This window comes from Genypterus blacodes, unplaced genomic scaffold, assembly GCF_046128005.1.
Source record: "Genypterus blacodes isolate CSIRO-AG114 ecotype Tasmania unplaced genomic scaffold, CSIRO-AGI_Gbla_v1 ptg000028l_1, whole genome shotgun sequence".
Lineage (NCBI taxonomy): Eukaryota > Metazoa > Chordata > Actinopteri > Ophidiiformes > Ophidiidae > Genypterus > Genypterus blacodes.
Window position 1 is genome coordinate 2,090,746 of NW_027466841.1, and position 12,472 is coordinate 2,103,217.

The following is a 12,472-nucleotide window of genomic DNA, read 5'->3' on the forward strand; positions in this document are numbered from 1 at the left end:
GCAACAGACGGTCTAACCTGAAAATATGTTATTGCGCTCTGATCATTAAAAAGCTCCATAAAAAAAAGGAAACAGGTCCTTCTCTGTGGTTTGGCTTCAGATACCAGCGGCTGTGGCGGCATTTGAAGAATCTTGTAAAGAACAAAAACAAATACAGGATTTGCAAGGATAAAAAACACAACGAAGACTTGTAACTCAAGTCCTTCCACAAGTCCTCACCGCCCATCACTACCACTCCTTACACATCCGACTCCTAGTGTGTGACATAGATTGCCAATTATTTTATTGTGAAGTGGTTGACTGAAGTAAATCAACCCAGCCGGGCCGTCAGCGTTTAGATCAGGGGCTCAAACGCTGTTCTTCCTGTTGTGAATGTAAATCATTTCCAGACATGTACGTACAGTATATGTACCTTGAGCATTGTGTCACCAGCGGCTGATAGAACCAACCAGACAGCTCCATGGTTGAGAGATTAAAATGAAATCTGTTCTTCCTGAAACCCAGAACCACTGCCCTGAAATCCGGCTGTGTGAGGGTAATCATAGACTGTGGCTGCCTGAATATGAGCATTAATTCTCTCTTCTTCTCTCTTCTGTCCTCTGCAGGATGAAGAGAACGGGAATGGAAAGGGTAAGTGCGTCTTCTTCTCTCCCTTTACATCATTTTAAACTAAGCACAGCGGGGGTGAACAGTGATGTCACTGCCTGTCCTGTGTTCCCACACTGTCGCTTCTGCTTTGAAGCTCCTTTGTGCCCTCTACAGGATGTTATGCAGCACTGCATGTCAAGTAAACAGGCATGTAAGAGCAGGATGTTAAGCTCAGATATGCAAATTGAAACGTGACTTTCAGTTGTTGATTGTTTAGAACAGATATACAAGTCCATGGTATGGTTGCAATGTTGCGCAATAACACACATAATTAAGGCCCTCTGTATCACCCAAAGAAACCTGAAATCCATGTACGGCTCTACCTCTGAGTGATCTTTGTTTTTGTCCCTCAGGGTATCAGAGGGGTCGTATGGAGCCCATGGACACCATATTTGTGAAGAATGTGAGAGAGAGAGGCCCAGCCCACCAGGCGGGTTTGTGCACAGGTACAGTGAACATATGGCCCAGGTGGAGACGGGAACGCCCCCAACAAGATTTGCAATGGAAATCCGTTGGGGAAAACAGCAGCTGACTGTGATGAGCAGATGTACAGCGACACAGAGGGGGGATGGGGGAGAGAGAGAGAGAGAAAATAAAAGCAGTCTCAAGACCACAAATATCAGATTACGTAAAGAATCGTATCACTTCCTCATGAGGGATCAGTGATTTTTCAGTTAGCAACACAGTGCACATGACAGACCAACCAAACCAGTGCTGAGAGCAAAACACCAGCAACCTGTCACATCCATTAACACACTTCTGTACACACAAACACACTTAATATGCGTTTCTGCTCGCATGAATCTGTGACTACTATTCCCGGGGACAGAACCAGAGCAGCCGGGTCTCAGTGGGAACGTGTGTGGCGGAGTAAAGACCAACGTGCGGCATTGAGCACGCATGACGTGATTTGCCTGTTTTGCAGGGGACCGGCTGGTGAAAGTGAACGGAGAGAGCGTACTGGGCAAGACGTACTCTCAGGTGATCGCCCTCATTCAGAACAGGTGAGACTTGGCAGAAATGTGCACTGTGAGTTACCTGTCTCGGTAACCACGGAGATGACTTACGCCTACTTCCCACGCACATTGTTGTACGGTCCAAAGTCAGATACGGTGGAATACGCTGCTTGTAAAAGTCATATGGCCCAGACACACACACACACACACACACACACACACACACACACACACACACACACACACACACACACACACACACACACACACACACACACACAGCCTGACTCACCTGGCTTTATCTGATGAATGATGTAAACTTGATATCCCAGCATTAGAATGATGATCTCTGTGACCTCTCAGTCATACAAGGAAATGATGTGTTTCACCCTCCCCTGAAATGAGACCGTGTCATCTGAGATATGTTTTTGTTTTGATGGATTGGTCGATCGATCAGCTTCAAATTTCAATTGTCTCTCCGTGTTTCCTCTCTGTCCTGCAGTGAGAGTGTGTTGGAGCTCTCCATTATGCCCAAAGATGAAGATGTGCTTCAGCTGGTAAGTGTGAGTATGGTATTTTTCTCACACCCTTTCTCCCAAACTCCTGCGCTACACACTCGGCTGTCAGAATATATGGATATCCATATAATTTCCGTATTTAACTTTGTTTAAGTTTGCCGCTCTGCTTCTTTCTGGAGTCCTTCCAGATTCTACCCTGTCATTCCCAAAGAATGTAGAGATTTTGAAAGAATGACTGGAGTGTGACTCAGACGCTCCTGCTTGGTGTTTACATTACAACACACACTCATTACGAGGCCTGTATCTCCAGTGTTAAAGCTGGAGTTGAGAGCATCCGTGAGCTCGCCCAGCACGCCCCCCGCGCCGTGCAAACGCATTTTCCTCCGTCCACACAGGTTGCTCCAAGCTCCCTCACATGATCAGACACGCACAGCTCATCCCTCGCCTCTCCCGTGAAGCGAGGACAACGCGGCAGTATGCAAGCGTGTATACCGGGTCGCCAGATGTGCCCGGGGCCTCTGGCACAACCGAACACGTGGCTTTCTCCGGCCTAAAGGAGCCCAAAACAGGGTTCTCCATTCACATATGCTGCCATGGCTTAATGCTATATGTATAGCCACTCATCTGTCCTTCCACTCCTCCCCTTGCTGCTACGCCTGTATCTGCTGCATTCCTGGCATGACATCACCGCTGCTGCGCCTCCTTCCACACTCCCACAGGGTGGAGTGAGGGAGAGAATGAGAGGGAGGAGAGAAGGAGTTTAGAAGGGTTGGAAAGAGGAGAAAACAAGTGGATCTACAGATAGAAAGCGAGGGGGAGAAAAGCCAGAGGACAACGCCAGAGACGGGATAATAAAGAGTGAAGAGGGAATAGAGTCAGGAGCGTGCCAGGCCTGAGCAACAGGAGTGTCGGGTGTTGGGGAGTAAACACTGTTGAGAGGAAGCGTCTCGTGCCTCGTCCGCTCCTCTTCCTCTGTCTGTGGTAACTCCAAGGTTATCACGAAGTCTCAGGAAAGGTTTCGGGATTCTGTCGGATGGCCTAAGACGTTTAGGTAAAGCTTGAAACCCTGCAAACTTCCCTATGTGGTTTTAGATTTGCCTGTCATGCGAGAGGCAGAAAGATTATGTCGTCTGTCTTCTTGGTATTTAGTGAGTTAAGGACTCGTTGGTTGTAATGGATACTCTTTTTAAAGCTGAACATTACTTGCACGCCTGTGTGCGTCGCTGGGTGCAGTGCTGTGGCTTTAGCTCAAGGCAGCTCCACTAGTTGAGCTAGTTAGCATGTGTTTGCGTTGGGAGTTCAGGCCCCGGGGACATTCTGAGGCAGAGGCTCTGACCTAGGAGACCATTTCACAGTCGGGCTGTGTGCAGTCTGTGTGCCGTTGGAGTGTGTGTCTTTGTGCTGTTGCTGCTTCCATTCCCGAAAACGTGTTGAAGACATTCCAAACATATTTTTTATTTCCTCTGTCTCATATCTCCTCACCTTCCCTCTGTTTGTCAGGCATACTCCCAGGATGCCTACCTGAGAGGCAACGACCCTTACTCAGGGGGAGCGGAGAACCTTCCACCACCACCTTCCGTATGTTACCCAAGAACCAAGAACCAGCCCCCCGCCGGACCCTCCATGGGCCAGAACCAGCTGGATAACTGGAGTCGCTGGCCAGGCTCCTCTAGCCCCTCTTCACCCTTGGACAACCGCTCCACTGTGGGCAGCCCTGCCAGCTGGCAGGAAGGGCGGGCAGGAGAGCCAGGGGGAGTGGGTCACACCAGCCCTGCCCACCGCACAGAGGAGATCCAGTACGGTATGACCAGCCAACAGCCCCAGGGCCAGATCAGAGGGCGCTCCTACTCTTCTTCTTCTTCTTCAGGCGGTCCTTTGTCCAGCCCAATGCAAGTCCACTACCCCAACCACAACACTGCCGGCTCCTCGCAGGCCCAGCCTCGCAGCTCAGCCTGGACCAGCCCCCCCCTGCCCCAGCTCGGCCACGGCCGCACCGGGCGCTGCCAGCAGGCTCTGTCTGACTGGTACTACAACCAGCTGCCTGAGCGCTCAGGACGCAGCATGCAGACTCGCCACCGCAGCTACTCTCAGGACCGGCTCAGCGAGATGAGGAGGCAGCAGCAGCGGACAGGTGGCTGGCCACACAGCGCCTCCCAGGACACATTGCTGTTAGTGCAGCAGCCGGGACCAGGGCCCAACGAAGACCCCTACTGGTCCTATGGCGAGCGGGACGGGGGCCCGGGGAGGGGCCCCTCGGCCTCAAACTACACCCGGACACGTTCTGAAAACCTGCTGGCCCAGTACGATCGTCACGGCCACTCGTTAGAGATGCTAGACCGGGCAGGAGTGGGACTGGTGTCGCCTCACTTTGAGAGGCCCGCCTGGCACCAGGCTCCCCAGCCTCCCCCCAGGACCGAAGCCTACCAGAGGCAGGGTGGCCAATACAGTGCAGCACAAGCTCCTCCAGTGTCCAGACACACACAGTCACATTCTAAACACCACACACAGGTCCACTCCCAGCCGCAGCCCCAGCAGGCTGCTCCCCAGAGCAGGCGCTTACCCACCGGACAGAGCGTGGACGAAGAGCCGGTGGGCTACCGCAGTTACAGCCCCTCATTTTACCGTAAGACAGGCCGCATCATGCAGGCCCACTCCTTCAGGGACCCTTCATACTCTGGCCCTCACCTTAATTGGAACCCAAACCCCAAAACCAGCCCTCCAGAGGGCCCCGCTGCACCAGTCACCACCGCTGCCAACTCCTCCACTCCTGAGTCCCAGGACAGAGCTTACAGGCCAACAAACCACGAGAGGGAAAGGGGGTCTGTGGAGGCGCAGGCAGAGGTGGCGGCACAGACCCAGGAAGTGGTGCTGAGACAAAAACCTCCCACAGGAAGGAGGAACGCCTACGGCATACGTCACCCCCACTACGCCCTGCCCATAGACGGCCTAGAATCCCCCTTGTTTTCTCCAGAACCACAGGACTCAGCATCCGCTCCCTCTGCAGGAGACGGAGCTCCACGCAAACCAAACGGCAACCTGGCCCCCCTCCCCATCGAAGACGACTCTCTGGCATCTATACCCTTCATAGGTAAGCATGGAGCTGCTCAGATCCGTCCTCTGTCCCCTAATCCCCCTCACACAACCACCAGCTGACCTTTACATTTCCACGCTAGCGTTCTAAGATGCGATCCTCTCTGAGTGTTTACTGAATGGTAGCGGAAGCTTAACTGAGCAGAAATACAAAGCTGTAATTCAGACAAAATTATGAGTTTCGGGAAACTATGTCCTCAATTTCCTCCTTGTCTGCCTGTTCAGGCTCCAGGCTCTTCTCGTTTCCATTCTCTTATTTATCAGTGTGTGTCTCTGTGTGTATGTCTACGTCTCTAGATGTTTGTGTCGGGTAATGATGGGACTTCCCACAGTCTTGCAAACGGCATTAGTACTTTGATTGAATCAGAGTTTATTCAAATTGGCAGGAGTTGAATCATCCTCCTGCCTGTCAGGTCGGAAATTAGGTGCTCTGCTTTACTTCCTGCCTCAGTGTTTGTGTGTGTGTGTGTGTGTGTGAGAGATTTGTATGCACCTCTGCCTCATCATTTGCATCATTTTCAGACTCCTTTCCATGGCCTAGATGTAGGGAATGAAAACTTTCCGGCAAAACTTTGGATGTTTCCGTTAAATTGAATGAAAGCAGTCAACATGCATTGAACCCAACAACCTGATTGAGCTTGATAATCTGCTGTAGCTTCTGTCATGTAGCGTCTGCAGGACACATACAGGGTGCAAGAGGGTTAGATAGTTCCATCTCGTTGAAAAGACAAAGAGAGAGAGAATGGACGCAAGGTGGACAGCAGACGTGAGGTCAAACCTCACGCAAACTAAGTTCAGTCAGTCAGACACGCTGCTCCTCCTTCACCCTCCCACACACGACCGCTGCTTACCCTAATGGGCCAACAGATTCAAATCAGCTGACTCGGATCCAGCGCGCTATAACCGATGAGGCCCGCGAGGAAGTCGTACCAAGACGGAATCCGGGGGCCTCGACAAAAACGTGGAAGGCAGAGCGCATTCTTGCCTCGCAGCTTCACCTGAATGGAGCGAAACTGAGCTGCAGGCCGGGACACGTTTAATGGCCAAACACTGAAACTAGGCTGGATTCTCCCCACAGACAGGCCAGCTCTTCTCTTCTCTTCTCTTCTCTTCTCTTCTCTTCTCTTCTCTTCTCTTCTCTTCTCTCTCTCTCTCTCTCTCTCTCTCTCTCTCTCTCCCCCTCCATCGCTTTATCTCTCAGACAGAGTGGCTGATATGATCTTGGCCTGTTTGGGAACACGGCATTTAATAGGCTCCGTCGCTCTTGTTGTCTGCGGATGTTTTTGAGGTAGCGAGCCCAGTGTGGGGGGGAGGAGGAGGAGGAGGAGGAGGGGGCACAAAGGCGGGCTGTGTGTGATAGTGAATGCGCTCTCCTGTCCTCTTACACTTCCAAGTTTTCTTTATTCTTGCATCAATTTAAGTCTTTTTCCCTATTTGGGGGTTCTGGTTCAAAGTGGAGTAGGGAGGAAGAGGCGAGGCAGCAGCTGAGCCAGTGTGTCTGTACCCACTCACTGGCTTTCAACACGGATCCAAAAGCTGTAAACTGCCAGGAGGTTTTTGTGGCACTTCTTGTGGGGAACAGTAGGGGCCCAAACACACTGCTCTGCCCTCAATGCTGCTATTGTGCTTCAGGGAGATGAAGGGGCCGTGTGTGTGTGTGTGTGTGTGTGTGTGTGTGTGTGTGTGTGTGTGTGTGTGTGTGTGAGTACATTACTGTCTTTACTGGCTAGACCCTGTACATAACAGAGGACCGAGGCCTTCTGTCCTGCTTCCATTCTCTCTCTCTCTCTCTCTCTCTCTCTCTCTCTCTCTCTCTCTCTCTCTCTCCCTGGATTTCTGGTTTTCCTGTCTGTTTCTCACACTTTTAAACTCACATTTTTTGCATCTCTCCCTCACTCTCTCTCTCTCTCTCTCTCTCTCTCTCTCTCTCTCTCTCTCTCTCTCTCTCTCTCTGTCTCACTTTCTCTCTCTCTCTCTCTCTCTCTCTGTCTCACTTTCTCTCTCTCTCCCTGGATTTCTGGTTTTCCTGTCTGTTTCTCTCTCTTAAACACTTTTAAACTCACATTTTTTGCATCTCTCCCTCACTCTCTCTCTCTCTCTCTCTCTCTCTCTCTCTCTCTCTCTCTCTCTCTGTCTCACTTTCTCTCTCTCTCTCTCTCTCTCTCTGTCTCACTTTCTCTCTCTCTCCCTGGATTTCTGGTTTTCCTGTCTGTTTCTCTCTCTTAAACACTTTTAAACTCACATTTTTTTGCATCTCTCCCTCACTCTCTCTCACTCTCTCACTTTCTCACTCTCTCACACACTCTCTCTCTTCAGCTCTTGTTTGTGTGTATGAGCTCTAAGCCCATTAGTCTCCATCTTTAACAGGGTCGGGTATTGAACCTCGATTCGTTTTACTCCCGACTGAATTGTATCTGAAGCACCGAGCATCAAAAGTTGGCACCAAACACAGAATCTCCCTCTTGTTTACCGACTCTTTACTGGCGATTAAGTCTTCTATTTTGTCCATTTTATCATTTAAGTCCACATGCAGCTGTTTGTGCTACGACCGCATCCAAGTACCAAAACTCAGCTGGAAAGTCTCAACGCGCCTCTCAATGACTTTAACCTCCTTCACCTGTCTCTCCCTCCGCCTCTCCACTCTTTATCTCCCTCCCTCTCATCTCTGAGTGCCGAAGATAGTGTCCGTATATGATGTATGTACGTATATACACACACTGCAGGCCGGGGGATAGTGAGTAACACGGTGCTGCAGTATGTCGCTCCCCTCTGCCGTCCCGTCTCTGTCTCGTGGCTCTGAGCTCACTCTCTGGCTGCCTGTTAATGACGGCCTTTGTTAAACCCACAGCCCGGCTATTTCTGGGCCCTGCTGTAAACAGGCAGATTCCTCATCCCAGATTGGGAATGTTTTTCCGCCTTATGTTGGACCTTTAGTATGCACAGGAGAGAACAGAGGCCGACGGAACAATGCGGGTGGGGAGACTGGGGAAAAAGCCAGAGAAAGAAAGAAAGAGAGGGAGAGAGAGGCAGAGAAAGGAAAGGAAGGCAGACAAAAGTAGAAGAAGAGGTAGGGGAGGACGTGACGGATGCGGGATGATTACAGGAGAAGATGCAGGAGCAGAGAGGTAAGGAAGAGGAGGGCGAAGCTGAGAGCCTTGGAAGGGGAGATGAAACCGAGATGTGAAACCAAATGAAAGGAGAAACTCGTAAGAAACCCTGGTATGAATTTTCAAAAGACTGTGCTGGTCTGTGGGGGCGGAGCTCAGAAAGAAAGGGAACGCAGCCGCATCCCTCACCGTCTCTGAGGCTGTGCTGCCCCCTGCTGTCCAGACAGAGCGACGGCAGAGTCCAGCTTCTCACTTCATGAAAATATCCCTCACTTGTCAGGAAGTGTGTGTGTGTGTGTGTGTGTGTGTGTGTTGGTGTGTGTGACGGTTTCATATCCTTTTGCGTAAGCTGGAGCTGTTAGAAAATTGGTGCGTACATGTACCTTTGCCTTTTTATCACCCTGAACATTGAAGCTTTGCCTCAGTCTGGACACAAACAAATCCCACTGAACACACAGCAGCATCACCAACAATGTTCTATTTTACACTGTGACATTTCCTCTCACACACACACACACACACACACACACACATCCATGAAGAACTGAAACCTGAATGTTCCTGCTAGCCTCTTCTGGTAGTCGTAGCACAGCTCTTCTCTATGGCAACAGGAGACGAAGGTAGTTTACATTATCTGTCGTCTAAACTCTGTTAACTTCTTGCTGTATTTCACTTTTTCTACGGCAGTTTCAGGTGTTTCAGCTTCTTTAGTGGCCTTGTAAATGGCTGAGGATTCTGCAGATGCCCTCTGTCAGTCTGAGCTGTATCGCTGTTTGCATTTACTTTCCAAAGGGGGGCAAAGGGGAAGTTTGACATGAACAGTCTTGTTGTTGATGAGATGTGCTGCTCCTCATCATTCCTCTCCTGTTAAAAACCTTTTTTCCCCTCCTGCTCATCTGAACTTACACTAACCCCGCTCATTTCCCTGAACGCTGTTCTTCCTCTATTCGATGCCCTTTTTCTAACACCTGATCCTTCCTCCTCCTCCTCCTCCTCCCTCTCTTCCACCTTTTCCTTTCCTTACCTGCCTTCCCTCCATCCCCTCCCCCCTCCCCCCTTCCCACAGATGAGCCGACCAGCCCCGGCGCTGACTTGCGAGCCCGCCATGTCCCGGCGTCCTCTGTGGTGTCCAGTGGCATGAGTTCAGCGCCCGCCGTGGTCACCAGCCCCACCTCCCCCACCTTCACCTTCCCCCCCACTAGGCTCTTCTCACATGACTGCAGTGAGTGCCCCCCCCCCCCCCCCCCTCCCCCCAGCCCCGCCCACCCCTTTCTCCCCCGCCGCCGCATGCAGCAACGTGAGCAGAAAAGCAGCTGACCCGTGGCCGTTTACCTGCAGCGTAGGCGCTCTGTCTCTGCGTTTGGTGTGTTTCGGGGGTGATGAAGCATGTGTGGGATTTCAAAAAACCTTCTCCGTGTCTCTTCTCTTCTTCTCTGTGTTGTTTCTGCACTTTTTTTGGTGAAGGCAAGAAGGCTTTCAGGTCCGCTCTGCTTTCTTTAGTCTGTTCAGTTTGTGCATGATGGTGTGTAGTTTGCATGTGTGTCACACAGACGGTGACAGTTTGGGTTGATTTCGCCGTGATGGCCTCCGAGTCGGTGATTGGCTTGCATGCACGTTTGCACAGATGCATGGCGGCCTGTTCTTAGCAGCATGCCAGCGGCGAGCAAAAATAACCACCAGATGACTTAACTCAACTCACCGTGCCAGCTCATCTCCCCACGTCACCCGTTCACCCGTTCACCCTCTCACCCGTTCACCCAAACCTCCTCCACCCCTCGCCTCCTCCCTCACTATCCCCACTGTTTAATCCTACACCATGCATTATTGGTGATTGGCATTACAACATCAACATTCTTCTTTCTTTCTCTCTTTTTCTGCCTCTCTCTCTCCCCCTCTCTCTCTCTCTCTCTCTCTTTCTCTATCGGTCACCCATTCATCCTCTCACCGAGCAGGCAGTATTAAATCCAGTCGCCGTTCCTCCTATCTTCTAGCCATCACCACCGAGCGCTCCAAATCATGCGACGAAGGACTCAACACGTTCAGGGAGGAAGGGCGCGTCTTCTCGTGAGTACTGATTCAGACGAGGCACAAGTGAAGGAGGCGCGGTGCAGGCGGGTCTGGGTCTAATCCGGGTTTGCTCTTCTTCTTCTTCTTCTTCAACAGGAGGCTACCAAAGAGAGTGAAAAGCTTCTTCACAGATGGGGTGAGTTACTGTGACTACAAACACGCCATTGTATGATCCAGTGTACTTTCCCCTTAGTTGGTCAGGCACTGGATTTGAACTCGAACCCTGCAGACAAATAAACAAATATGGACTCAATCTAAAGGCTAATTTAACAATTTCAGGGCAGAACAAAACTAAACACTGTGTAAATCCTTTATGACATTATGAGCTCAGCAAAATGGAATTGACTACAGGGTTGTTTCATAAAAGTCTAAGATGTACAATTTAGCAACGTATGAGGTCATTATTGTAATTCTGTTTTGATGACATCACTTTGTTTGTTTGATGACACCACTGTAGTGTTTATCTACATAGCTTTTGTTTATTTATGTAGCTTTAGAGTCTGATACTGTTGTAAACAATATAAAGGGAGGTTGTAAAGCATCGTTGTGGCGCTTGCCAAAATCGCCTCGCTTCCAAGACGTGACATCTAGGCTGAAGAGGAATAAAGTTGTGCCACCTAAAGTTCCAACTACTGAGACTCTACATTGAAGAGATTCATTGCATTGTCACCTACAATGTAACGGCGTGATGAGCTGTCCGTGTCAAGGAAAGGCTCAATCTGAGAGAAGAACTGTTTTTTGGCTGCATGAGTTAGGAATTGCAGTGAGTTGACACCATTAACATTGGAATTGATGATTACATTTGAGTGTCGAGCTTCAGGTCAGGTATACAGCGTCTCAAAGAGCCTACAGGCCCACAGGTCAACCAATCCACAGCTCTGTATGAAGACGAGGAAAAGACTTATGACCAGGAGAGAAGCAGTAATGCAAGAAAATACAGACAATTATAAGCATAAATAATGATAATTGTTTGATGTTGTTTACTACACTGGAGCATTATGACAGACTGTATGCTGATGTTTTGGCTCGTGTGTGTGTTACAGTCTCTGGACAACCTTGGTGCGGAGGAGGTGCGCTCTAAACGACATTCCACATCAGAGCTGGGAAACATCACTTACAGCGACATACGGCGAGAAGGATGGCTGCACTTCAAACAAATCCTCACAGAGAAGGGAAAGGTGGGCTGACCGTCCTCTAAAAGGAACCCACGCGGGATACGAGAGCGTGAAAATGAAGAGTTTTATGAATGAAATGGTGTTTGCCCCCTCATCACTCCCCTGACTGTCATCTTTCCATTCTTCTGTTACACAGAAGGTGGGCAGCAGCATGCGTCCGTGGAAACGGGTGTTTTCGGTGCTTCGCTCCCATTCCCTGTTCCTCTACAAAGACAAGAGGGAGGCGGTTCTCCGTGGCGCAACCATTGGAGGAGGTGCCGAGGACGAGCAACCCATCAGCATCAGGGGCTGCTTGGTTGACATAGCGTACAGCGAGACCAAGCGGAAACACGCGCTGCGGCTGACGACGCAGGACTTCTGCGAGTACCTGCTGCAGGCCGAGGACAGGGAGGACATGCTGGACTGGATCAAGGTCATCAGGGAAAACAGCAAGACCGACAATGAGGTGGGAGGGCAAACGTCCACCTGTCAGCTTTTACTGAGTCTGTCTTCCACTTGATGTCTGTTTCCAAAGTCCCACAGCGTTATGAAGCAGCTGGTTTTGTCTGTTGCAGGAGCTTGGCTTTTCCAGACAGGCGCTCATCAGTAAGAAACTCAATGATTACAGAAAGCAGAGGTGAGACACGCCCTCAGTGCTGCTTATCAACCCAGACAGGAAGCCGCACGCTGCTCTGTCTCCATCGTTGATCGTTTGGGACTGAACGCTTCTCTCTGTCTCCCTCTGCAGTCCAACAGGCAGCAAGCCGGACTCCTCTCCCAGGCTGTCCCGCATGAAGCCTCCCTTCCTGCTGGGCAAGATGGAGAACGCGGCGGCGGGGCCACGCTCCCCTAAACCTGATGGCAAAGGTCAGTGCCTCAAACAGTATTTACAGTGTACATGTACGATAAAGTGGGAGCGGCAGTCTACAGTG

At 50.6% G+C, this 12,472-nt stretch overlaps 1 protein-coding gene across 8 annotated transcripts in view; it reads left to right on the forward strand.

The window, feature by feature from the left end:
- arhgap23a (Rho GTPase activating protein 23a) overlaps nt 1–12,472 on the forward strand; it is a 53,584-nt gene that overhangs the window by 32,405 nt on the left and 8,707 nt on the right. For 2 of the 8 annotated variants that reach the window (XM_076144040.1, XM_076144036.1), the window contains exons 3-14: nt 606–630; nt 1,002–1,094; nt 1,574–1,652; nt 2,107–2,167; nt 3,623–5,210; nt 9,386–9,541; nt 10,272–10,383; nt 10,483–10,522; nt 11,430–11,564; nt 11,698–12,006; nt 12,116–12,177; nt 12,289–12,407. In XM_076144040.1, the coding sequence (XP_076000155.1) occupies nt 606–630; nt 1,002–1,094; nt 1,574–1,652; nt 2,107–2,167; nt 3,623–5,210; nt 9,386–9,541; nt 10,272–10,383; nt 10,483–10,522; nt 11,430–11,564; nt 11,698–12,006; nt 12,116–12,177; nt 12,289–12,407 (2,779 nt within the window). Of the gene's footprint in view, nt 1–605; nt 631–1,001; nt 1,095–1,573; nt 1,653–2,106; nt 2,168–2,857; nt 3,174–3,622; nt 5,211–9,385; nt 9,542–10,271; nt 10,384–10,482; nt 10,523–11,429; nt 11,565–11,697; nt 12,007–12,115; nt 12,178–12,288; nt 12,408–12,472 lie in introns of those variants that run through there. The other 6 variants (XM_076144039.1, XM_076144038.1, XM_076144041.1 and 3 more) reach the window with 6 other exon arrangements.